The sequence below is a fragment of the Notothenia coriiceps genome, unplaced genomic scaffold (genome assembly GCF_000735185.1).
Source record: "Notothenia coriiceps isolate Sejong01 unplaced genomic scaffold, NC01 NC01_scaffold00037250, whole genome shotgun sequence".
NCBI classification, from domain to species: Eukaryota; Metazoa; Chordata; class Actinopteri; order Perciformes; family Nototheniidae; genus Notothenia; species Notothenia coriiceps.
In genome coordinates, this window is record NW_011369951.1 from 10,453,748 (window position 1) to 10,478,258 (window position 24,511).

Genomic DNA, 24,511 nt, shown 5'->3' on the forward strand with positions numbered 1-24,511 from the left:
AAAGAGGCAAACAGTGCACAGTGTGATGGTAACATTAGATTTATTTAACTCTGCCTCTCTTATATCCTATTTTTTCATCCAAGCAATCTTTTAGTTTCAAATGTATGTGACTGTCATGGACAAAAACAAACCTACAATGTCAAAACCCTGTTGGTTTCATTATCATAAAGATAATTACAACATCAAATATTACACAGCAAGACCTGCAATCTTCCGGGACACAAATATGGACATTCGTACATTTCAACAGAACTGTATGTCTTGGCATCACCACAGAAGGGCAGCAGAGGGCAATCCAATAGGCCATGTTGTCTCTAGCCATATCAGGCACTCTCACTCCTCTGCATCAGTTCAGCCCGTCCAAAAATGAGACATTGTGTCATGCTGACTGCAGTTACTATCAGAAAAAGTTTAAGCATTTCTTCAAAGTTAACAAATAAAATTGTTTATGTGTTTTTTTTATTCTCTGCACTTCTCACATGTTTAATAGATAGATAGAGATTAACCTGTTCACCTACATTTCCGTAATGTTAAGGTAATTTTGATTCAGTGAAATGCCAGAAAACAGATAAAAAGCCAGGTAGATAACTCGGTAATCTTTTATACAAACAACCCCAAAATGTGCGAATTCCAGTTTCTCAGGTGTCGGGATCTGATGTTTTATTTTTTGGGTGGAATTAAATTAAATATCTTTACATCAGCTGAAAAATTAAATAAATGACATGCAAAACATTTACATTTAATCGACAGTTAATCAAATAAATATATTTTATCCTTCCTTTGCTTATTTATTTTTTTAATAACATGCTATTCCTTGTGTTTGGGCAACAATATCTAGAGGATGAGTTATATATTAATACAATAATCATATCAATAATAAAAACAATAATGTTAAATAAACAACAGAAATAATCACAGTCTTAAAAATTATAGTCTTTGGTAACCATAATGATAATAATTAGGCTTTTAAGAGAACACAAATGTGTTTTCCTATTCCTCTTATATGCATTCGAGCTTCTCATTATAAACTATTTTACATAAAACATTTCCTCACATCTCAGACGTTTGTTTTACTTTTGTCACAGCTGTCAGCCTTGTCATCAGTGACGTCAGTGGAGGTTGTAATCAGTCACGTGACCCGCGCAGGTCTGGATAAAGCGCAGCTCGGGACTACACAGGCTGTTCGCATTCATCCAGTCCTCTGGACATTTAATTTTTTGTAACGATAAAACATTAAGACAGTGAAACAAATAGTCAAAGCAACCACTGAGGATTAATATTTCCTACAACAGAAACCTGGGGTTTGTTTCTACGCAGGCTCATATTCGACTGATCATCTTTTAACCGCGATGTGAGTAGATTCTTCTTTTACTAAGAATAAAAACAAACGACGCCCGCACGCTTATGAAGGTCTTTTTCACGATTATTTCTTATATACTGTCATCTTGTTTGTGATTGTGTCTGTTAGCGGTTCAAACGAGGTCTTTGATTGATTATTTTCGTGTTGGAAGATTGACAACTGACCGACACAGTTAACATATTACATTATTGTGTCGTCTAGCAATAATATTGTAATGCTTTATAATGAGCATTGCAGGCTTAATGTTATTTATTATATGTACTGTGCGTCAATTAATCCATGTTGATGATGTTCCATAAGATGGCTTCTTGTGATGTGGACAGAGGAGAAACCCCCTCAGTAGTATTGTGGCCGCTCCAGTCAGTTGTGTTTTTTTAAAGGCACATTTGCTGGATTTGTGGTAGACCAGATATAAGCATCGCATAAAATGCAAGGTTGCAAGCTTTTAATGCAGGGTTCTTTTGCATGTTTTCTAGCACCACATTGTGATATTTTCTCCTCCATCGTTCTGCTCTATTTATCCTGGGCGTGTGTGGTTTCCTCTTTGAGCAGCCAGGGTCTCCCCTGTCAAACATAAGGAATGCAAATGGCTGATGAGGGGTTTTCTTTATGGCTAAGAGGGAACAGATGCGAGTGAAATGTGGTGGTGGTTCCCTCTCCAGATCAAATTGCCCATCCTCCATGCCCTCCTGCTGTTAGCACAACCCTTTAATCCCCGCAGAGCCTGAGTGTCCAGCAGCCTGCCTCTGTCTCTGGGGTCATCATTGCAACAACACTGTGATGCTCAGTGCAGAAGCCAAAGGCCTTGATTTCACATCACAACATTGCATGCAGTGTAAAGAGAGGCTAAATCTAAAAGATACATTTCAAAATCCTGCATGGCTATTTGGGGCAAAATGTAGAACAAATAAACCTTCATGTACGAAATATTCAAAGGTGTGGACGACAAAATTGAAACTTCTCCAATTGCTTATAGAATTTCATTTCATTCAAGAAAGCATTTTGACATATTGTATCACTCTTTAATCTTTGAATAAATAACATCCATTGTCAAATAACAGTTTTGTCCAAACTGACAGTTCTTTACAAACTGGTTTTGCGAACCAAAATAAACGTAATATTTCTGATTTTAGTCGAGTGCCTAATGTTTCCCTAGATACTACGGTTTTATTTCTATCCATCAATGGTACAACCAAGAGGTAGCAATATTTTTAAATGAAGCCCTTGGAGTACATAAAGAAATGTAATGTGTTCAGAAAATCAAAATGCTTGGCTCCTTCAGGGTGAAATTAAGTGTTGGGAACATTATGGCTCAAGTGGTACAAAATATCATCAATCTGTCATAATCGCAAAACATCCTGATGGAGTTGACTCATAAAAACATTAGTGGAATGGAGAAGTTGGCCTGGTAGCTACCAAGAAGAGGAAATCCGCCGTGTCCTTATTTGTGCTTCTTTCAAAACAAACAAAAAACGGTTTTGAATGAAAAGATTGCAGTTTGTGGGGAGGCCTTGAGTGACTCACTTCCAGTCATGGCCTAACATAGGATTTTCTACAATAATTGAACAGGAAGAGAATTGAAAATTATGTAGAAATATTGAGTGTTTGAGTCAGGTTTATTAATAGGCTTTTTTTCATTGAAGCAGATCTCAAAGGATTAAAGAAGACACATTTGTTTTAATCTAGCCTGAGGGACTGAACAGTCGAAGGGATATAATACCGTGTACAAACAACACAATGACAGTTATAGGCTAACTTTCTATTGGAGTGAAGCCTGCAGAGCAATATGAAGCTCAGATACTAATGTACAACAGTTAACTCGTTATAAATACATACAGAAACTATTATTATAGTTGTTCAATTTTAGGTGTATCTTTTGAACAGAATCTATCTGTGGTAGTGACCCGGTCTGTTAGACAACTTGCATGTTCCCGGCTCGTTTCAGCACTAGAGGGGAAACATTTTCACAATTTCTGTTCAGTTTTGATGTTGTTGCTATGGTAAGGATTAGATATCATTTTGGGCATGCGAGTCCTGAGGGGGAGGAATAGATGCAGAGGATGTACTGTAGTCGTAGTTGGAGCTAGAGATTACATCTATATTTAATCCTGAACCTTCCAAGTATTAAACGACACTTCCAGCATGCCATCGCTTTTATATTTAGCAGCATATTTGATACCTACTGAGAGGAGGTATTATACAGACTGGCATAAGTAATGTGTCACTTAAAAGAAGGAGGGAGCTACGGAAAAGAGAAATGTTTTCTTTGGTTGTTGGCAGTGAAAATATGCCAGTTGATTTGATCAAAACCGTTGTGTTTAACAGCATTTTCATCATGACTGAAAGCTTTTACAGTGACGATAGAAAGTTTGTGAATCTTTGAGCGACCTGAATAATACAAATTCTCAAAATGATACTTGCCAACTACATACATTAATCTATTTGGAATACTGATCCACATATATGAAGTCCGTGACGTGGTATATTTTCTTCACATCATCTGCTGTCAAAACGCTTCAATAGTAATTCGATATAATAGGAGTTGACAGCATTCATCTTCTTTTATTGCCACACCAAAATGGAACATTTAAAAAAAGGTGTCTTTAATATTACTCTTCTCAGTAAAATTGCTTTTGTGCCACTTGTTTGTAAGTGCTAGAAAAAAGTTTAACTCATGGAGCAACATGAAAAAGTGATAAAAGAATACCTTCTTAAAAGGAGCATCAATGGTAGACACAACAACACATCCCGAGTGTAAACATTCACAGAACTTTCAGTTTTTCAGAAACTGATGGTACAGCTCATAAAAACTGAATTATAATTATAACAATAAAAGTGAATATGATTAAAACTAGTTGTTTTATCTATAAGTGCAACTATATATTTATAGAAATATAGCATTTTCTGCAGTTCTGCTTGCTGAGTCATCAGTTATATCCCCATGGCTCAACACTGCAGAGCACAAAGTAACTCATCTGAACAGCTGTCAGCCAGTTAATCAGGGAAAACACTCGTAAACACATGTAGGCCAAAACCCTGCAACTTAATGGGCAGCCTCATGATGATAATTCATGATTATGAAAGACAACTCTCTGATGTACTGAGCAAATGAGCAGGCTTATGAAACATGAAAATATTTCTCCAAATGTAGTTAGTAACTGGTTTCTGAATAGTGTTATGGTTCCTGGTAGGCTCAGATATGTGCATGCTACTATAGATTATCTTCCTTTCTTTCCATGTTTTCATGTTAGCATTGAGTTTTACGCCGTAAGCCTGTAAGCAGTGCTTAGCTTCCTACTCAATCACTCGTCCAGTCAGGGAACAGCACACACATCCATTAGCTTTAAAGCCCAAGTCCTAAGTGGTTGAGATATGGTCACAGCTTCTCGTGTGCCAGGATTCCTCGCAGTGACACATCCAGCGCACAGGAGGGGAATAACTTTATGCTAACTCCTTCACATCCCAGTGGGGCAATAATAGGCAGCTGTTTATCAGTGTGCTGGTGAGTGTGGAGGCCCTGCTGAGGGAGATAAAGCAGGCTCTTCAGCAAAAGCACAATAAGCCAGCACAGAGCAGAGAGCGCTTCCAGGCTTTGTGATGAAGCTAGAATAACAAGCTGACTCACAGGCACTTCTTCTACTGCTTTCTTTTTCCCGACATTGTTGAGCGCAGAATATGTCGTCTGATTATTACCTTGCTGAGAGCTCAGAATAACCTTTCGTTGCACTTCGATGCACCCCCTCTTCATTTACCAATGTTCTGTTATTGTTCTGGTACTTTTCCCTTCTGCACAATTTTTTTTTCCTTTCTACAAAGGCATGTGTTTTATTTTACATAATCGGTCATGGCATATAGCGAGGTCAGTGGTCTTAAGCCCTCCCATATTTCTTTTTGAAATATGGTGTTTTTGCAGACAGGAATGCCCACTAAATGCTTCCAGATGCTCTCATTATATACTGATGTTTCTTTAATATAGTATGCACTTGTTAAAGCGTATGTCTATTTTACATGTTGCATGGAATCTCGGTCTGTGTGTTGATTCAGGGAGACAATTAATACAGTATGCTCAGAGAGGTACTTTCCTGATGGCGAACGCATATTTTCTCTTTTGTTTTTAAGAAAGACCACAGCTAGCAGTATCATTCAAATGCATAACGGAAGCCCCCTCCTCCCTGCCCTTCTCTTTTCAGCCCGCAGTGTGGGAATGGTAAATGATGGAGGATAAGGGGCCTCGTGTAGCCGACTACTTTGTGGTTGCCGGTTTCACCGACTCATCCAAGCCTCTGGAGGACGAGCTCCACTTTGATGATGCCTGTCCCAAGTCTGTGAAACCAAACGCCCCCATCACCGACGTAGCTGTGGTGATCCGCTCCCTGGGTGAAGAGGTGCCCCCGGGTTTCACCTGTGTTGAAAGCACCCCCTCAGGCCTCTCTGCAGAGCTCAATGCAGCCAGCCTCAGGGGCCCTCAGATATTCCTGTGCTTCAAACGAGGCAGAGATAAGCCCCCACTGACAGATCTTGGGTAAGTAGTAATCCTCAGTCACTGACCCTTTACTCAGCAAGCACCACTAATCGCTTCTTTGCCTTGGGTCACTTTAATCTGCTTTAAACACATCCTCTAGTTTGACATCTCTTCCATTAATACATGATCAGAGCACTCCACTGATATTTCTTTAAGATTTCTTGTTTCAAACTTACCCAACACGTCTTTCGGTTTCAGGATTCTGTATGAGTGGAAAGAGAAACTGAAACCTGGATGTCACATCGTCCAGACCACGCCCTCAGGTCGCCCCGCCAACATCAGCAGCTCCTCGTCACAGCGCATCTACATCACCTACCGCCGTGCAGCCAAGAGCCAGCCTCACACCTCACTGGCCGTCACTGATGTCTGCATCATCATCCCCGGCAAGGGGGAGACGCCCCCCCACACCTTCTGCAAGGTGGACAAGAACCTCAACAGCAGCATGGTTGGTTAACACACTGAAAACACAATCACATCTCCAGTGTGTCTTTATGAATAATGCAGGTTTTGATTGATCTGTAATGTCTTCTCTCCTATTCCAGTGGGGATCCTCAGTCTACCTTTGTTACAAGAAGTCTCTGGCTAAAGCGAACACAATCGCATACAAAGCAGGTAAAGATGTGTGCAGAATTTGTATTATGAGCTAAGTGCTTAAGAATTCTCAACGAGGGCATTTCATTCATGTATTCTGCCTGTAAATGAAAATACAATGGAGTTATGACAACTGTTTCATACAGTATTTTGTGTATTGGTGTCCAGGTCTGCTGTGTAGGTACCCTGAAGAGGACTATGAGTCCTTCCCACTGCCCGAGTCCGTGCCTATGTTCTGCCTGCCCATGGGGGCAATGGTTGAGTGTTGGCCAGCACACACCAAACACTCCCTGCCTGTTTTTTCCACATTTGTACTGACGGGTGCCTCTGGAGAAAAGGTAAAACAACCTCCTTACATTTGTGTTACCAATAATCATGTTCCTTTTTCATAATGACGTTTTTTTTTTTGCCTTTGCAAAACACTCAAAAACATTCATACTGATCCTCCACTCTGTTCAGAGACCTGCGATTTTTATTTACATCATCGTTCATTAATTAGATTTCTGCTTATCAAAACCTAAATTGTCCCTTAATTGCATCATTTCAGCCAGCCTCTCCAACTTCCTCCCTGTGCGTTATAATCCCTCATGGATTAGTTTGTTGATGAACTGCAGTACTTTTTCGTAGAAAACCAGACAATTGTAATGAACTTCAGGCCTTGACTGGAATCAAAAATGGTCTAAGGGTTGTGTTTGGAATACTAAAAGGCTGAAGTCTTTGAAAGCAATGCAGCATAAAATATTTTTTGCAGCTCATCTTTTGAATAATGGATAGCTCGTGCACCACTTGGGCTGTCACATAAGTTTTAAACGCTGACTGCCTCAGTGCTCACTGTTGTTCCCTGCAACCTCTAGTTTGCAGACGAGTCCCCTGGTACTTTACGCCTGGAATCTTTTTGTTTCATTATTTGGGAGGAACAACTTCAAAGGACGGATAAGAAGATTTAGCTGATTTATTATGATAAACTCTCTTGTGAAGCAGCCACAACAGCTTACCTTAATACGTTATTTCAATGGACCTGTGACTGCTGTGGCTTGTTACTTTGTGAAGTTTGCATCAGGATGCTTGCAAGCAAGTCTTTTTTATCTGTGTTCTTGTGCTTGTTCTGGATACTTGTTATTCAGATGATCAGATTACATTGTGATCTTTTTGCTTGCAGGTGTACGGAGCGGCCATCCAGTTCTATGAGCCTTTCTCAGAGGAGGATCTGTCTGAGCGTCAGCGCTCGCAGCTCGGCATGCCAAGCTCTGATCTGGGGTCTGATGGGAGCCGGAGTGTTTACAGCAACAAGAGCATCTGCCTGCTCTCCCACTGGCCTTTCTTCCAGTCCTTCAGGAGCTTTCTCACTTTCCTCTACAGATACTCCATCTCTGGCCCACATGCCCTGCCTATTGAAAAGTAAGATTTGTTTTCATTCTCTTTGTTGATGTCTGTCAGTCCCTCTGCTTCAAATGTCTTTGTCTTGCCCTTATTGCTTAGTTGAGTCCTTTTTATTTTACTTGCAGGCACATCTCTCACTTCATGCAAAATGTGCCATTCCCCTCGACTCAGAGACCACGCATCCTAGTGCAGGTGAGCTCAAAATGTGAAATTGTCCTCAAATCTGAATGCTTGCATCATTTTGTTTGATTAAAATGTATTTAATCCCGCTTTAGTTGTGAGCTTAATCCCTTCCCGCTCTAACACTCTCCTGTGTGTCTTCCACAGCTGTCTCCACATGACAGTCTGATGCTGAGCCAACCTGTGTCCTCTCCACTGCCTCTCAGGTAAAGAAACGTCACTAACATACCACATTATTACATCAACACATACTATATCTGATTAATTCTTAATTTAAAACCATTTATTTAATTTGTGTTTTTAGTGGTGGGAGTCTGTCCACATTACTGCTGAATCTGGGCCCGAAGAATGCAGCCACTCTGCTGGTGCTGGCCGTCACCGAGCATAAGATCCTGGTTCACTCCCTGCGCCCAGCTGTGCTCACAAGTGTTACAGAGGCCCTCGTGTCTGTAAGTCATTTCAAATCCAATCAAACTTTATTAATATTGCACTTTTCATACACAAAGCTAACTCAAAGTGCTTCACAAACCAACCACAATTTATACAAAATTACTATCTCCCACTTCCTAGGTATAAGAGTAACACATAGCTTTTTCATTTAAAAAGCACTTAATACAAATGCAGGACTGAAAAAATCAGGAACAAAATAATAATAGAAAACTCAAAAATGTAGTAAAAAGGAATAAAATAAGAATAATATATGAATAAAATACAATTCAGTTAAAAGCCAAATTAAAAAGCTGGGTCTTGAGTTTATCTTTGTTTTCACTTTGGGTCTGATGAAAAGGCCAGTACCAGAACACCCAGGGCTCATAGGTCAAATCCGATATGCCCAAGACCATTAAGAGCTTTAAAACCAATAAAAAATGTTGGTATTGATGCTGTAGCTCACAGGGAGCCATCGCAGAGACTCTCCATGTATTATTTAAAGAAATCGGAAAGATTGATGAGGATCTCACTAAATCTCTTGTGTCTCGTGTATGAATCGATCATATTGTAATTTTTGATAATCCTTTTCAGATGATCTTCCCCTTCCACTGGCCGTGCCCGTACATCCCTCTGTGCCCGCTGGCTCTGGCCGGTGTGCTAAGTTGTCCTTGCCCTTTCATTGTGGGTGTGGACTCTCGATACTTTGACCTTTATGTGCCCCCATCTGACATCAGCTGCGTGGATCTGGACACAAACACAATCTCCCAGTAAGTCCCCTCTAACTTCAACCTCTCTGTGATATATGTCCACCTTTAACTTTAAAACACCCAGCCAAAAATAATCTACCCATGGTTTAGGTTTTTATAGGTCTGATGTTGAAAGTTCTTCCCAAGGTTATCTGTAACTGTCAGTGAGAGCATCTTATGTAATGATATGAGCTGGAATGTGAAATGTTATACACAAAAGCACATTTGGATTAACGCTGGTCTCCCACATCAATTTAAAAAGCTGTTTGCAAAAGATTAAATTGTCAGTGCTGATGTCAGTTAATCCGTCTCCCTCCTTATATCTTTTTCAATGTTTCTTGACTGTCCTCCCCTTTTAATGAAAACCATATGCTGTGCTTTCAGAAAAGAAGACAAGAAGGCTTTAACGTGGAAAATCTTGCCAAGGAGAGCCTGTAAACACCTTCTGAATACACTGAATAAGATCTATCAGCAGCTCGCTGAGGGTGAGTCCAGTCTGATGCTGATGTGGCCTTTTATATTTGGATTGATGAATAATTTATCTCGAGCCTGTTGATCCAGCCTTTACAGACCATTTTACAGGAAACTCATTGGATGCTTACACTGCTATATGAAACCACAATAGTGCATCCCAGGAGATACGAAGTGTAATTTAGTCTTCATCTGCTCCTGCTCCACCTGCCTGCTCGAGATGTACTTAGATTAGTCATTTACTGCAATTCCCAGAAATGCTTTCACCCCTATACTCAAATTTCAGCATATCAAGTGGCTAAATGTATTGGGGTCTATAAAAACAGAAATGTCAGCCTCTTCCCTACAATGCATTTTCTCCTTTGTGATGGTTAAACATTGTTAAAATGAATTACCAGCCTAGGAAGAAGCTCTTTGATTGCAGCCGATTAACATTTATCTCTGATGTTTCCTGCTTTCACGCCGTTGTTTAGTTGAACTGAACAAATTATGAAAATTGTCATACATCACGATAAGTATAAAAAAAAATGAATTGCTTGCTAAAAGCTGTGTTGCTCTCTGGCATTGTTGTTCCACCATTTTGGTTCAGAGTGAATATTGTTTACAGACTCTTGGTCCCCAGAGGATGAATACTGACTTTTTAATAGATTGCCATAACATTTGGTACAGTCATTCAATACAAACTGTAATCTTTCGTGATCTCTAACTTATCTTCCAGTTCCATCATCTAAAATTGTATTTGTTTTTGCAAATACCTGCAAAGTGAATTGCATTGTCTCTGGCTGCAGTAGGGTGCTTCTTAAGAGTATTATAGCTTCCTTTAGCACCACCAAATATTCATTGTCTTCATTTATCACGTGAAATACATATCTTTTCGAGAATGATTGGCACAAAATAATGAGTACAGCTTTTAGAATTAATTCCGATTTTTCTCTCGAGTCATCATGTTACAAGAAGTCTTTCAGTTTCTTGACAACCGTTTATCCGATCAACTTCACACTTCAGTGGGTGCATTTGAGACGACCCAAGGAAGTGCAGTGTCGAGTGTGAAAGTGTCTCGAGCGGTTTCTAGAGAAAGAAGCTATCGGCCAAATGGGCACAGCACTCCTTATATTATATTTATTTATTTGTTTGTCCAGTTCTTGGTCTTTAGGTAAATACCTGCGAAACTAATGACTTTACCCCTGCTCAGCTATACTTCTTTAGTAATATTGTCCTGCTTACACATTCAAATACAACACTGAACATGGTAAACAATAAACATGCTAAACATCATCAAGTTAGCATTGTAACAAAAGACCTTGGCTTAGTTTATGCTGGTTATTTTTTGCAGTCAAGCTGTCAGAAAGTATGTCAGCATTACTTTTCACTATGCCAAATGCATTTTAGAAGGTCAAATAAATAACTGTCATTTTGGCAAACTTATGTATAATCAGAGTTGTGTGCTCGTTTAAAAAAATAACACCTAACCTTTTTGATAACAACAATAACTGCATAATATTTTGTGCTTCATTTCGATGGTTTTAAATGAGCATATCTTTTGTTGTTCATGTGCTCATGCGTTCTGTGTTGTCGTGTGCCCTCAGGTGGTCAGCTGAACCGGGAGGATGTGCATATGGAGCACACAGTGACTGACAGTGAGCTCAACGGGGGGAAGAGCCTCCACACTCTGGAGCTGGAGATCCAGGAGGCCTTCCTGCGTTTCATGGCGGCCATCCTGCGAGGCTACCGCTCCTGCCTGCTGCCCATCACACAAGCCCCCTCTGAAAAGACCACCGATGCCAGTTCCCTCTTCGACATACAAGGTACACTTCAGTTTTAACTGCAATACCTTAACTTATTCAATCACAAAAACACGCTGATAAGCTATTTTGTCATGCCTATACGTGATTCAGGGCTGAAGCAGGACAGGGGGTTAAGGTCTGAGTGCTCCTTCATCTAAGTTTGGCCTAAATCACAGCTGAAATGACTCTAGTGATTTAGCCGAAGCCTCAGTGGAAATTAGGCTTGGATGACAAACCGGAGAAGCGGCCATGATTAACAGCACAATGTCCCCTCACATCTGTGTGCTCTTATGCAAGCGGAGCAGCCGAGAACAAATTGTTCCATATCACAGTATTCATTTCCTGTAAATGTTGGTTAAGCCTGCATGTTGACCCCGCTAACGTTCCAAACCGGCTTGATGACTAAATGTACAATAATTTATAATCTTATATCAATGCCCACATGTCATGTTTATCATTACAGCATAATGTCTTTTGTGCCACAGGTTTTCTCAAGAGCAGAGACCGCTCCCACCAAAGGTTTTACTCCCTCATGACAAAGACTCAAATGTTCAGCCGTTTCATAGAGGAGTGCTCTTTCGTCAGTGATAAAGACGCCAGCCTGGCCTTCTTTGATGAATGTGTTGATAAGGTGAGGAGCAAATCTTTACTATGGATTTTTTGTGTCAGAGACAATTCATCAAAACAAGTAGGAACAAATTCCTCAATAACTATATATCGCCTGGTCCCATAGGAGACACAGCTGAGGCATTTAGAGGCAAGATTAATCACTTGCTGTCCTCTCAATTAGGATGTCTTAATTAAGGTCTTGGTTTAATGTGAAGGCCTTAATAAGTAAATAACAGGAACTAATCGAAATAAACAAATATATTTAAATTGTAAAAAGCATCTCCCTTGAGCCTGGTCTGAACATCAATGCTGAGCTTTCCTAATCTATAGTATCCTCAGCTACTTCAAGTTATTTTGTGTTTTCTTTTCTGCAATTTCGACTACTGCCCTCCTCTTCTTCTTTTCTGATGTTCTGCCTTTTGTCTTTTCTGCTGCTCTGTTTGTCACCATGGCCTATGGTAGCTATACACCACTGGAGGCAAGGTAAGAGCTTGTGTTGAAGCTTTTATGTTTGTGGAATTCATTCTTTTTGAAAACAGTTTTCCCTTTTTAGCTGTAAGTGTTTTCCTTTGTTCTTGGCGCGTGACTCAGCCCAGAGTATTTTGTCTTTCTGTACTGAATAAACCAAAGTGAGGGGAAGGGAGTGGAGCTAAAAGTGCAGGAGACATCTTGGATGTGAGGATGTGCATTAGCTGTCAGTGTGTGTCAGCTATCTGCAGTATTGAACCAGGTGCCTTAATGAAGCACAGAGAGGTCATGCCGAACTGTTCGAGACTCTGAGCTGACACAGTGGAATTAATCATGTGTGCTCGCCTTTCACTGAGATGACTATGCACTTAGAGTCTCTCTAAATTATAACACAGAAGAATGACGGAGAAAGACGGAGGCGATTATCCTTAGCTGTCAAAATGCTTTTTTTTGTAGAAATCCCAGAGGATGTTGTCCTGCTAATTGTTAGTGAGAGGGTTATTCATTTGAGGATTTGACAGCTTTGAACACAACCTGCCCACACATGTGTTGTAACACAAAAAGACAAAACATTGCACTAGCCTCCAAAAAACATCTCTGTTCTTACAAACTTGTGCAATCAGGAAGTCACGATTACATCCTGCACACAGAAGGAGCTCCTGTTAAAGTGGTCATTGCGGTTGTTATTGAGAAGTGGAAGCATTGATTCATTCAGCGTCAATGCTGCTGAGGTTGACAAAGAGTGTGTGATTGAGAAAGACCTCTTGGGTGTAAGAGGAAGGGCACAGCAGAATCGAAGCGAGGGTCAAAGAGAGTTAGCTGACAGAATCATCCACTTGACTGAGTGGAACAAATCCTGTAACGCAGTAGCACTGGGTATTCAGCAGCTGACAAAATATTAATGTTTTTGTGACACTCGTGTCCAAGATAAGCTGGTAATAGATTCCGATGAGCCAAGTGCGTGCACATCAGCATAGCAGGCTTTTTATGATCTCCCATAAAGCTTTCTGTCATGATTTTCTCCTAAAAGAGAATGTGGCTACACTTTGTAATGCAACACAAAGGAGTGCTACTGTTGTCTTTTTGCTAAGTCAGACAGGAAGGCAAAGGTTTCTACATGTTTCTCCATATAGTAGATCTCTCAATTCTGAGCTGAAGAAAATGTGGCAGTTTAATATGAAGCACTGCTGTCAAAGTGGTACAATTTAATTGTTTCATCTCCCTAGAGAAACATGGCAATCATTTTGTCCAGGTCACTGCAGCCTGGGTTCATTCAGTCTTTTGGGAAACATATTATCAACCCCCAGACTTGGCAGTGCCCTTTTAGATAAATGGAAATGGGGCATGAGCCATATTTCTGATGTAGACAGACTCATTACTGACATCTGTTTGTCCTCAGTGAGCCTCACAGCTGATCTGATCAGAGGGCCCAGACAGTGTCAGATGCCCAAAAGCCCCCAGGCTGCATTGTGTTTCATGGAAAGCTGAGAAGACAAAACAGAGGGGAAAATGACAAATATGTTTTTCTCTCGAAACCCAGATGGACAGTGAGCGACCAGAGGAAACCAGACTGATGGAGCTAGATGAATCCCACCACAGCGAGCACACGGTGTACGTCAACCCTCCGGAGCTGCCCCCACTACCACAGGGAGAGGAGCATCCTCTGTGCTACAGGTACCACAGATCAATCTCTTAAGACGGGCTGTTTCTTTTGTCTGACACGCACTTCTCATCGACCCTGGGTGCACACAATGCAGCTCCCGAAGCAGAGACATACCGTAAAATGTCTCAGTTGTTGCAGAATGTGTTACTGCTTAAGGGATTTGTGATTTATTTTGAGCCTCGCTTTAGGATAGATATGTCAGTGTTCAAGCTCACAGGGTGTCAGACAAACTATTGTGCTTATCACTCGGTTTTCCCCTGTTAATGTTGGATTGTTCTCTATTTCAGTTTATGTGCCAATGAGTGATTTTATGTCTTTCTGCAGCTACTCTGGATTCCCTGTGCTGAACGCTGAGCTACTGGAACCGCTGGACGGAACAAGTCCTCCTTCAGCCGGCATGAACTCACGTCACAGTAGCCCAGCTAGCCCCACGGCCATCTTCAGGCGCTCTAAGCAGGTCAGCCATTAGAGTAGTGAGAGATTTAAAATAGATTCAGTCTTAGAGGTGAAGAAGGTTTTATTGATCTATAAACACAATCTCTAAAGACTAAAATGTTCCCTGTTTTCCCTGTCTTTTATCAGCTTTTGATGTTTTAAAACACAACGTACCTTTTTATTATTCAATCTGATACTTATTTGAGAGTATTTCTTTCTTTTTTTTACGTTTGTTATTTTAAGATTTTAGCTCATTTTACTGCTGCATTCCTTCTCCACAATCATGGTGACAAGAATCGTTAATGCAAAATGCCAATGGGGTTGCTAGAGGATGATAAATGATCCCGACATGTGATGTTTTTTTCTTTCTCAGGAGATCAAATCAGCTCAAAGGATCGCCAAAACCTATTCTTCAATGCCTCAGATGTGGTCCAAGTGTCTGCTGCGCCACTGCTATGGCCTCTGGTTCATCTGCCTCCCAGGCTTTGTTGACACCTGTCACTCAAAGGCTCGGGCTCTGCGTACAGCTTACGATGTGCTGAGGAAAATGCAGGACAAGAAGTTGCAGGCTCCAGATGAGGTGAGAAACTGTTTAAGGCATCACACAACTATATACACATTAAGCATTGTATATGAAGTTTAATATCCTGGTGTCTTCTGTCCAAGGTGTGTTACCGTGTGCTGCTGCAGCTGTGTGGGCAGCACAGCCAGCCAGTCCTCGCTGTCAAGGTGTTGTTTGAGATGAAGAAAGCTGGAGTTCAACCCAACGCCATCACCTATGGGTACTACAACAAGGTGGGTGTATGTACTGTACATCCACATAAGGATGAAATACACCAACTGATCTGACTCTTAAGTCAGACAGATTCGTTTAAATAAAAAAAAAATGTCATTTTTCTAGGCGGTGTTGGAGAGCACGTGGCCCTCCACCACCAGAGGAGGATACTTTCTGTGGGGAAAGCTGAGGAACGTGGTCCTAGGTGTGCTCCAGTTCAAGCGAGTGGGGAAAAAACAACAGACACCGCACAGAGATCCTCAGCTTTCAGGTAGGAAAAATTATGACATGACACTGGGATGCATTAAATATATATATATATATATATATATATATATACCCACAGTACTGATATCTGATATGGGGTACCCCCTTTCTTACGATTTATTCAGATAATTAAATGTTCCATTTTTAAGCAATTCTTTAACAAACATCTGTTGAATTATGCTCCATGCAGTCATTACTTAAGTTATTAAAAACACACAGTTAGATATAAACTTTGATTTATTCATTTAAAATGTGCCAGTCATATATAAGTAAGATTAGAAATAATAACACTCTTTTGTAAACAAATTAATCAATCACATACTGTATGGTATTTTATCAACCATAGCATGTTTCAGGCCTATTGCCCAAATATGATAACAGACATAATATATCATAAACTCCCACACTGGCTGCCTTAAAACACTAAAACAAACCAGTAGTCATTGGTCTACCTAAGACTTATCAGGTTTGAACTTTGTTTAAGATTGCAAGTTCAGTAATAATTACTTTCCAACTATTACTGAAAGTATAGAATCTTTCTCACAAGATGTTTTTAATTATTAGAAATGAAAATGAGTATGATCCAGTGGGAGCAGTCGTTTCTTCTTTTCTGGTCTAATAAGAAGGTTTTTTCCACCTCCAGCACATACCATTCGCAGCCCCTGTTTTCTTTAATGACACTCATTAAACAGAGTGAAGAGGTTTTCCTCCCCAGCAGACACAGCACACAGGTCCATCTTTATTCTGGTCCCTAATTCCCAGTCCTACTCTCATTACCATAATGAATGTTGTTTAAGGGGCTCTGATGAAAACATCATGCATGCTTTAAGCACATACTGCAACCTTGTTGTTTTTGTTCTTGAGAGTTCATTTGGAATGAATTCTTTTAGTTATTTCAAAAATAATTATTTAGTGATTTTACAATTAGTGAACTGAAAATGTGCAATTTAATGTGATTTTTTCAACCTCCATTTGGCTCTCCTTTGTGTTAAAGATAAGAGATAAATGAAACCTTGATTCTATTTTTAATCTATGGCATCCTTTTTGTAGTTCAATCCCAATTACAGCGTGGAATTCAAAGCATCTGTGTATCTTTGCATTTGGGGATAATGATTGCAGCACCATTCAGTGATTGTTTACACACAGCTCTTTACCAGCTGGGCTCAGGTCTCATAATCCTGTTGGTACGTAATGTGTTTTAATCATCCTTTTCTGTTATCTCCTTGCAGACGGCAGTGATCTTGACACAGTCAGTCATGGCAGTTTGGACAGTACTAATGACTCTGCTGAGCGCACATCCATTGACACGGACTTCACTAAAATGGACTCCAGTGATGATGGATTTAGTACAGGTAGGAAACCAGAGTTTGCTTCCCTCGTTTTGAACTTTATCACTCTCATCTGTTAATTGTGTGACCCCTGCTACTCGTGTCTCAGCTTCACTCTGGAAAAATCTAATTTGATTGAATTCACCACCTTAGAAGTGATCAGAATTCATAAAATTTTCTACCTAAATGTCACTGTTCTAAATTTAAAATATTAAAGGCTAATCAAATGTCATAAGTGATTGTGGAGACATAAGCACATCCATAAAATCTTTCCAGGTGCTGAGGAACAATAATATGCACAACATTTCTTATTATCATATTTTATGTGGAGGAATGGAAAACCATTTGTAGACAAAACATTCTCATGTCAAACATTGTAAAAAAATAATAAATAAACATTGGGAACAAGCTAGCGTGATGCAAGGTTGTCCTGTCTTTATACAAAACATGTAAATCAGACTTTGACATAAAATGGATTGGTTCCTTTGGCAATACTTAGATTATTATTTTGTCCTTTGCCTCACATTCTGACTAATAGTTAAAGGCCAGTAAATACAACAGGGTTTATAGCTGTCTATCAGTATGATAACACGCTTGCAATAACAATACCATGGATGTGAATCTGGCTTACAACTAGTTTTGTATTTCTTAGCAGAAAACAACTGTATAAATCAGAAACTCTGTGAGGATAACACTCTTTGTACAGCTTTATGCAGTTCGACCTTGTGAATATGATGAAGTTTTTCAAAGAGTCCATTCCTCTCTTGCTGCTCCTGCTTTTCTATTCTGGGAGTGCTGTGTGATGTGAGCTGTACGGACTATGACTGCACTCTGTTGAAGAAAAACTCTCAGATCACTTGTCACATATAAAGAGACCCAAGAATAGCTTGTTTCTGATTCACACAGCTATTTCTAAAAGAGAAAACTTAGAAAGGAGAACAAATACAACAGGAGAGTAAAACCTCTTATCTTTTCCAGGTGGACAGTCAGACCAAGGCTACGATTCACTATCCAAAGAGGAAGAGAGGATGTGCACCAGAGATAGTGACAACACACCATCGGTGGAAGACAAAGGACCGAGGCAGTCCAGTGAGTTATGGATCAGATTCTATCTCTAATCGTTGACACTTAGCCTCCATGTCTGCAGTAGTGAATCACAGCTTACTGGCAGCAAAACGAATGCTCTCCCTCTAAAAGCTGCACTCTCTAAAAGCTGGGGGATCATATGGCAGTGTGGGTGTAGTGTATTCTCCACTCGTCCATTTGCTGTTATATTTAAATGTTCCTGAGACAGACTGTTGATGGATGAATGTGTTACGTAAGCAGGTGATTGTTTGCATGACAGGTATTGTGTTGAATGCTGTGCCGAATTACAACTTGCCATGTTTGATGTATTCTCTGTTCACGCTTTTGTGATCAATGGTCATCAAAAATCGCTGTGGGCGTTTCAGCAGAGTTACTTAATTTTTTGGGATGGAAATGGAATACAAGATATTTTAAGATTGACCACTGTCCTCTAAGGAACTAAGCAGCTGCCATCTACTCTTTTTCACTCAAATTCAGTAGCTTCATTAACACCTGCACTACAGAAACTGATGATTTCCTGTATTCAATATAGATTTTGAATTGATTCAAACATTCAGATACATTTTAGAGGTGTGGATGGTTTTGCTAAATGCACACAGATATGTTTTAATTTTCTATCGCCTTAATAATTTGATTTCATTTTAATTTCACTCTTCAGCACCTGAGATTGAGGCTGCAGGCAGCAGCATCTCTCCTTCTACAAGAAACTGCAAGCCAACAGATATCAGAGCAGGTAGGTTTTATAAGACTATCTTAGGATAGTGTTCAAAAGCCATAGATTGTAGTCTTACTGTATGGGAGCTGAATGTCTTGACACATGTTTTTATTACAGTCAATGGCTTCATGCGGGTTTCCAGTCCATCTAGTAACAGCAGTCTTTCTGGAGGTCTGCCAAAGAAAGAGAGGCCAAAATCTCTTGATTTGTCAGATGGACAAGGAAGTCTAAGGCTAACCGTGCCTCAACTAGGCTCAACAAAGCAGCATCACCTAGCTGCTGACAGACTGCACGGTGTAGAAGAAGAAGAGACAGAGACTGATAATCAGAAACCTGGTGAGGAGAGAAGTGTCAGCTGCAGCGGTGCAGCAGAGAGGCCAGGAGGGTCCATGGAGAGGAGTGTCAGCTGCAGTGCTGGGACAGCGAGCAGAACAGGAATCCAGAAGGGCTTTGATCCCCTGTCACTGATGTCTTCCGATGCCGCAGAATGCAATCAGGAGAATGGAGACACGCCCACGGCCCGACGCGACCTCGCCGAGGAGATTGAGATGTACATGAATAATGGCAACAGTCCCCTGAGCAGCCGCACCCCCAGCATGGACCTGCAGAACCCCTCGAGCCCTTTGTTTCGCTCCGCCTCGTCGCCTCACACCTCGCCTAGACCCTCCACCTTGCTGCGCTCCAACACGCACCTCCCGCTGCCTGTCAGGTCCAAAGAGAGGCTGAGGACGTCACCCTCTCTTCCCCTGGGTGTTTGCACCAAAGTCAGGGAGAGGCCTTCCTCCTTGGTGTCCCCGTCCTCACCTACTCCCTCCTCCTCCTCCTCGTTCTCCATGGACTCTCTGTTCACCCCAACTCTTGACATCTTCAAGAGCAGCGTGTTATCAGCAGGGAAGGGCGTGGCTGAGAAGGCCAGTCGCTTCTACTCCCGTCTGTCCTCACAGACTTCATTGACACAGGTTGGTTGTGGAGAACTTTTCTCCGTACTTACGTTTACCAATTTATCTGCTGATGAAGCTACCCCTATTGATATTTCTCTTCTCCTATACAGGATGCAAACAGCGACCAGATAAGTGTCTGCTCACTGACGTCAGGAGAGGCGGACTGCTCCTCACTGCTTGATCATGACTCCTGTCTGGACCCAGACGGCTTCACCTCCCCACAGCACGGCAGCGTGTCCCGCCTCAGGAGGAGCCCGGTTGTAGGTCATGCCAACCTGGGCAGCCCCAGCACCCCTGACAGAGTGTTCAGACACAACTCCTTCTCAGGTTTGTTGCACCTCCTTTAACATATTGTTGGAATAATACTGCTATAGCTTTGGTTTAACGATGAATCTAAAATGTTTGCCTCAGACGAACAACACAATCCATCTATATTAAGAGCAGTTGGCAGCCTTTACAAAGGCATCAACAATGTGAGAAGTCATAGCTTACAGCCATGCTTCTTAAATTGCTTTAACGTTGCATTGGATCCCAGCAAAACACTCTTACGATCTAAATTTAGAGTTGTTCTCAATGGAGAGCGTCGGCTGCTCTGTTCAAACTAGGCCAGCACCGGTGAGAACTGATTCAGTGTGTAGGCTGCTCTGCACCCAGCCACAGGACCAATGCTAAAGATAAACACATGAACATGCACATGTGCATGCATACTTACCTAAACAAACCCATACACACCAATTTCAAATAAAGATTGCTAACCTGCAAAACAAAACAAAAGTTTGATTTGCCGCTTAGTTTAATTTCCCCACTTTTGCTGTATTTAATCCAGACATGCAGCTTTAATCGTAATGTGAATCTTGGCTCTGTCTTGTGTGTCTAATTGTAAAATCCTTCATTGTATCCAGGTGGTTTGGCACTTCCTTTTAAAACTCCTCATACTCCAGATTCCTCCCCCGACACCAGATGCTTCCAGCCCACTCCCAACTACACCATAGAGGTAAATTACTCTCTTATATAAATCTCTCATCTGGACACTATCTCAGAGTCTCATGATTGAATATTACATTGTCTCTTCTGCTTCTTAATTCAGGTGCTGATGTCCAGCTGTTCACTCTGTAAGACGTGTGACTGTCTGGTCTACGACGAGGAGATAATGGCCGGATGGACAGCAAATGACTCCAACCTGAACAGCACCTGTCCTTTCTGTGGCACAGCTTTCCTGCCTTTCCTCAATGTAGAAATCAAAGACCTGAGACCACACAGCAGGTAAATGCTCACTTTACACTGACCAGTACACGCTATACAGTATATTCCCATAGTACTTCAATCAATTCACTGAATGTACTGCTAATATAAGGTTGAATGTATTTGATCTCATATGCTAGATTGTTTTATTTGTATTGGCTAGCTGACTTGAAAAGTGCTGACACATGCACACACACTCAGACTTTAATCATTTATTCATATTCTCTGCATCTCCTCTCAGGTCTTCTAAGGAGAGTAACCCTGTTACAGAGGAAGTCACTTCAGCGACTCTCAATCCCGAGACCAAAAGGTCTTCTTCAGACGATGCAGCTCAGTCCTCTAAAGGTCCCGGGCAAGAACAGGGGAGCAGCGAGAGGGCAGGGTTGCCCCGGGTGACGGTGCCCTACCTGAGTCCTCTGGTCCTGTGGAAAGAATTGGAGAGCCTGCTGGTGAATGAGGGCGACCAGGCCATCTCCTCCCCCAGTGTTGTGGACCATCACCCCATCGTCTTCTGGAACCTGGTGTGGTACTTCAGGAGGCTGGAGCTGCCCAGTAACCTGCCCGCTCTCATCCTCGTCTCCCAGCACTGTAGCCACGGAGACCAGGTAGACATGCAGGCGTCTGTCAAGCACACCCACATATAAATCGTGTGGATTGACCCACAAGTCAACATTTTAATAACTCAGCAATGGTTTGACATTTGTGGTAAAATGCGCTCGGGAAGTTTGCTGTTCTCACTTTGTTGTCGAGTTAGATGTGGATATCGATAACACTCTTATATCTGTATGCAGTCCGACAAGAGATTGGAATCGATCTTCTTCTGTAATTCTCTCCACGAAAGTAAATGAGTGTATTTCCCGAATGTCAAACGACTACTTCAAACCTCTTTTCAAAGAAAGAAGAAAGTTCTTTAGTGACTCCTAGTGGTAGTAGACAGAACCAAGCAATGCATAAGAGCAGAACATTGACACTTAGCAATTTTCTCTCTATTTTTTTAAACAAATGAAAACTAAATACTTATCCATGACTAAACGTTTTTTTGAATTCTTCCTGTTAGGGTTGTTACATACAGAGTATGTATTAATCGCTTAATATGTTTCACCCCTGCAGACTCCTCAGAACGTTTCATACGAGGACAGTAAGCAGGTGCTTGTGAGGATAATGTGGGACAACCTGAAGTTGCACAAAGACAAAGTCCAACCCTGCTATGTCCTGTGGAACTCACATTGTAAGTTACATTTGTTTTGATGTCATTTATTTAATTATGTTTCAAAAGTTAAATCGGCTTTAGATCATATTCTGCTGGCAAGTTTGATCAAGGTCAGATATTTACATGTAAATTAAATAATGCATATGAAGTAAACAAGAAAAACATGCATTATTCAGTTCAGGACTCCTAGAAGTCACTCCGACCTTATCAGTGCTTTACTCTCGGAATCCTGAGTGGTGGAGATGAATGAGCCTTTGATCAGAGTGGCTTTTTTCTCTTGATCTGTGCAGGTGCAAACTCCCTGGTTCGCTCTGGGCTGTGTGAAGAAGGGCAGCTCTTTACTGTGGAGCTCCTGCAGGGTTTTGTGAGGAGCATCAAGAAAAGTGATGTCTATCAGCCAATGAGCCAGATCATTCAGCTGCTGGGGCCAGAGCTGGGCTTCAAGAGACAGAGGTGAGGAAATAAAGGATTAAGCTTTCTGTGTATTAAAGATGATGTGTATGCAAAGTTTAATGGTTTTTTTTCTTTATACAAAAAGGAGCCTGTACCGAGACTTACTGTTCCTCGCTCTGGTGGCTTTGGGAAAGAACAACATTAATATCAGTAAGTTCAAAAGCATGATGTCCTGTTTTTAGCCATGTCAGCTGTCTGTCTGGCGCTCTGTCAACTACTTGAAATATCTCTTAAACTGTTGTATGGATTGCTGTGAAATATGGAACAGCTAACCATTTAGCCCAGATAATCCTACTGAATTGAATGACCCCTGAATATTCTGCCACCAGCAAGTCAAAGTTGTTATTATCTTGTGATCTCATTTACCGGAAGGATTCATTTGTGTTTAGTGCTTTTATCAGCAAATTATATCCTGCAAACACGCTATACGTCAGCATGTTAGCATTGACCGTGTGAGCATGTTAGCATGCTAACGTTAGCATTGAACTTGCCTCTGCGCAACTGGTTTTGTGACGCACAGCCTCACAAAATCATTGTCACTGCTATAAACTACTCTTTGTTATTTTCGTGGCTTTCAAATATAGTTAAATCACATATGACGTCCACATTTTTAACAAACTATTACATCTTTGCAGATGCTTTTGACCGGGAGTACAAGTTGGCATATGATCGCCTCACCCCCAACCAGGTAAAACTGACACACAACTGTGACCGGCCCCCGGGAGCAGGAGTCATGGAGTGCAGGAAGACTTTTGGGGAGCCCAGTCTGTAAACTACTTCTCCTCTTATGTCCCATTATTATTTTCCTTCAACCTTTGGTCACTACTGTTTTATTTTTGGACTGCTCCTCAGACTCAGGGTCAGCTCACCTGACTTAGCACAATAGGAAAATGACACTTAATGTAAAGCAACTGCCACGAGTTTATACTGTTAGAACTGAGAGACGTAGAGGGACGGCCTTGTGTTTGTAAATATGTTAAGAATCCACTGTATTTTCATTGTAACTATGGTGAAATGTTTGTACAGTTATTATACAATCTATTTTATGACTTTGTTTCTGTTAAAGCTGTGAGTAAGTATGTAAAAGTAAGTGTATGTCACATTGAAATTCATAAGTGGTCCTGGTGACCTTGTTAAGACTGTTGTTGAGTGTGTGTATAATAAGCACTTGCTTTGAGTCATTTGTGTTTTACAAAGCACTTTGACAAGATGAGCTCTTGCCATTCATTCCCATTACGTAACGCTGTGACCCAGCAGCCTACGCTTAAGTGACTTTTTATTTGACAGCTGAAGGACTCACTGCACTGTTTAACATTTCCCTTATATGCAGATAATGAAGGCAAAGACATTCCTCCTAATCTGCACCCTGTACACATAGCAGGGCCATGCTCATATTCCTGAATACACTAAACTAGATGGTAACAAAAAATATAAAACATTATTATTTCTGAATCAAGAAGGGAGTATGTCATATTTGTAAACGCACAATGTTTGTTCATTTATCCTTTTTTGTAAAATGTACCAAAATAACCCAAAAAGGGAATAATACTTTTGATTAATTAAAAATGTTTAAGCAATACTTTTTTTAATGTAATGATGTATGAGATAATGGGACCACCAAGGATATATTTCCTGAAAATGAGTACAATCAAACTTATAATGAATAAAAACAGAACATATGGTTTTCTGTTGGTTTAATCAACACAATGTTTTTGATAAAGAAAATAATGTATTGACACAGTAATGGATCTTTAAAAATGTATCTGATTCTTGTATTTGGTACATTTCCTTTTGTTCTTCACTGTATAGTGTAGATGTCATTTTTACACATTTGGACAAAAGTGCACTGTTTAATG

General features: G+C 40.8%; 1 protein-coding gene across 2 annotated transcripts; it reads left to right on the forward strand.

Annotated features, from left to right (window-relative positions):
• Nucleotides 1-1,175: 1,175 nt before the first annotated feature.
• On the forward strand, nt 1,176-23,449 carry dennd4a (DENN/MADD domain containing 4A). Of its 2 annotated transcripts, XM_010796252.1 has the most exons (31): nt 1,176-1,351; nt 5,551-5,882; nt 6,081-6,327; nt 6,425-6,494; nt 6,642-6,811; nt 7,633-7,871; nt 7,979-8,045; nt 8,181-8,239; nt 8,338-8,482; nt 9,054-9,229; nt 9,593-9,693; nt 11,266-11,484; nt 11,949-12,094; nt 12,535-12,555; nt 14,081-14,214; nt 14,528-14,660; nt 15,012-15,218; nt 15,305-15,433; nt 15,540-15,684; nt 16,910-17,032; nt 17,987-18,097; nt 18,753-18,827; nt 18,927-19,768; nt 19,861-20,077; nt 20,653-20,744; nt 20,838-21,013; nt 21,234-21,597; nt 22,103-22,220; nt 22,493-22,655; nt 22,741-22,805; nt 23,291-23,449. In XM_010796252.1, the coding sequence occupies exons 2-31, from the start codon at nt 5,572-5,574 to the stop codon at nt 23,425-23,427; spliced, it is 5,202 nt and encodes a 1,733-aa protein (XP_010794554.1). In that variant the 5' UTR covers nt 1,176-1,351; nt 5,551-5,571; the 3' UTR covers nt 23,428-23,449. The 2 variants fall into 2 exon arrangements, with proteins under 2 accessions (XP_010794554.1, XP_010794555.1); XM_010796253.1 differs by lacking the exon at nt 12,535-12,555.
• The last annotated feature ends 1,062 nt before the right edge of the window (nt 23,450-24,511 follow it).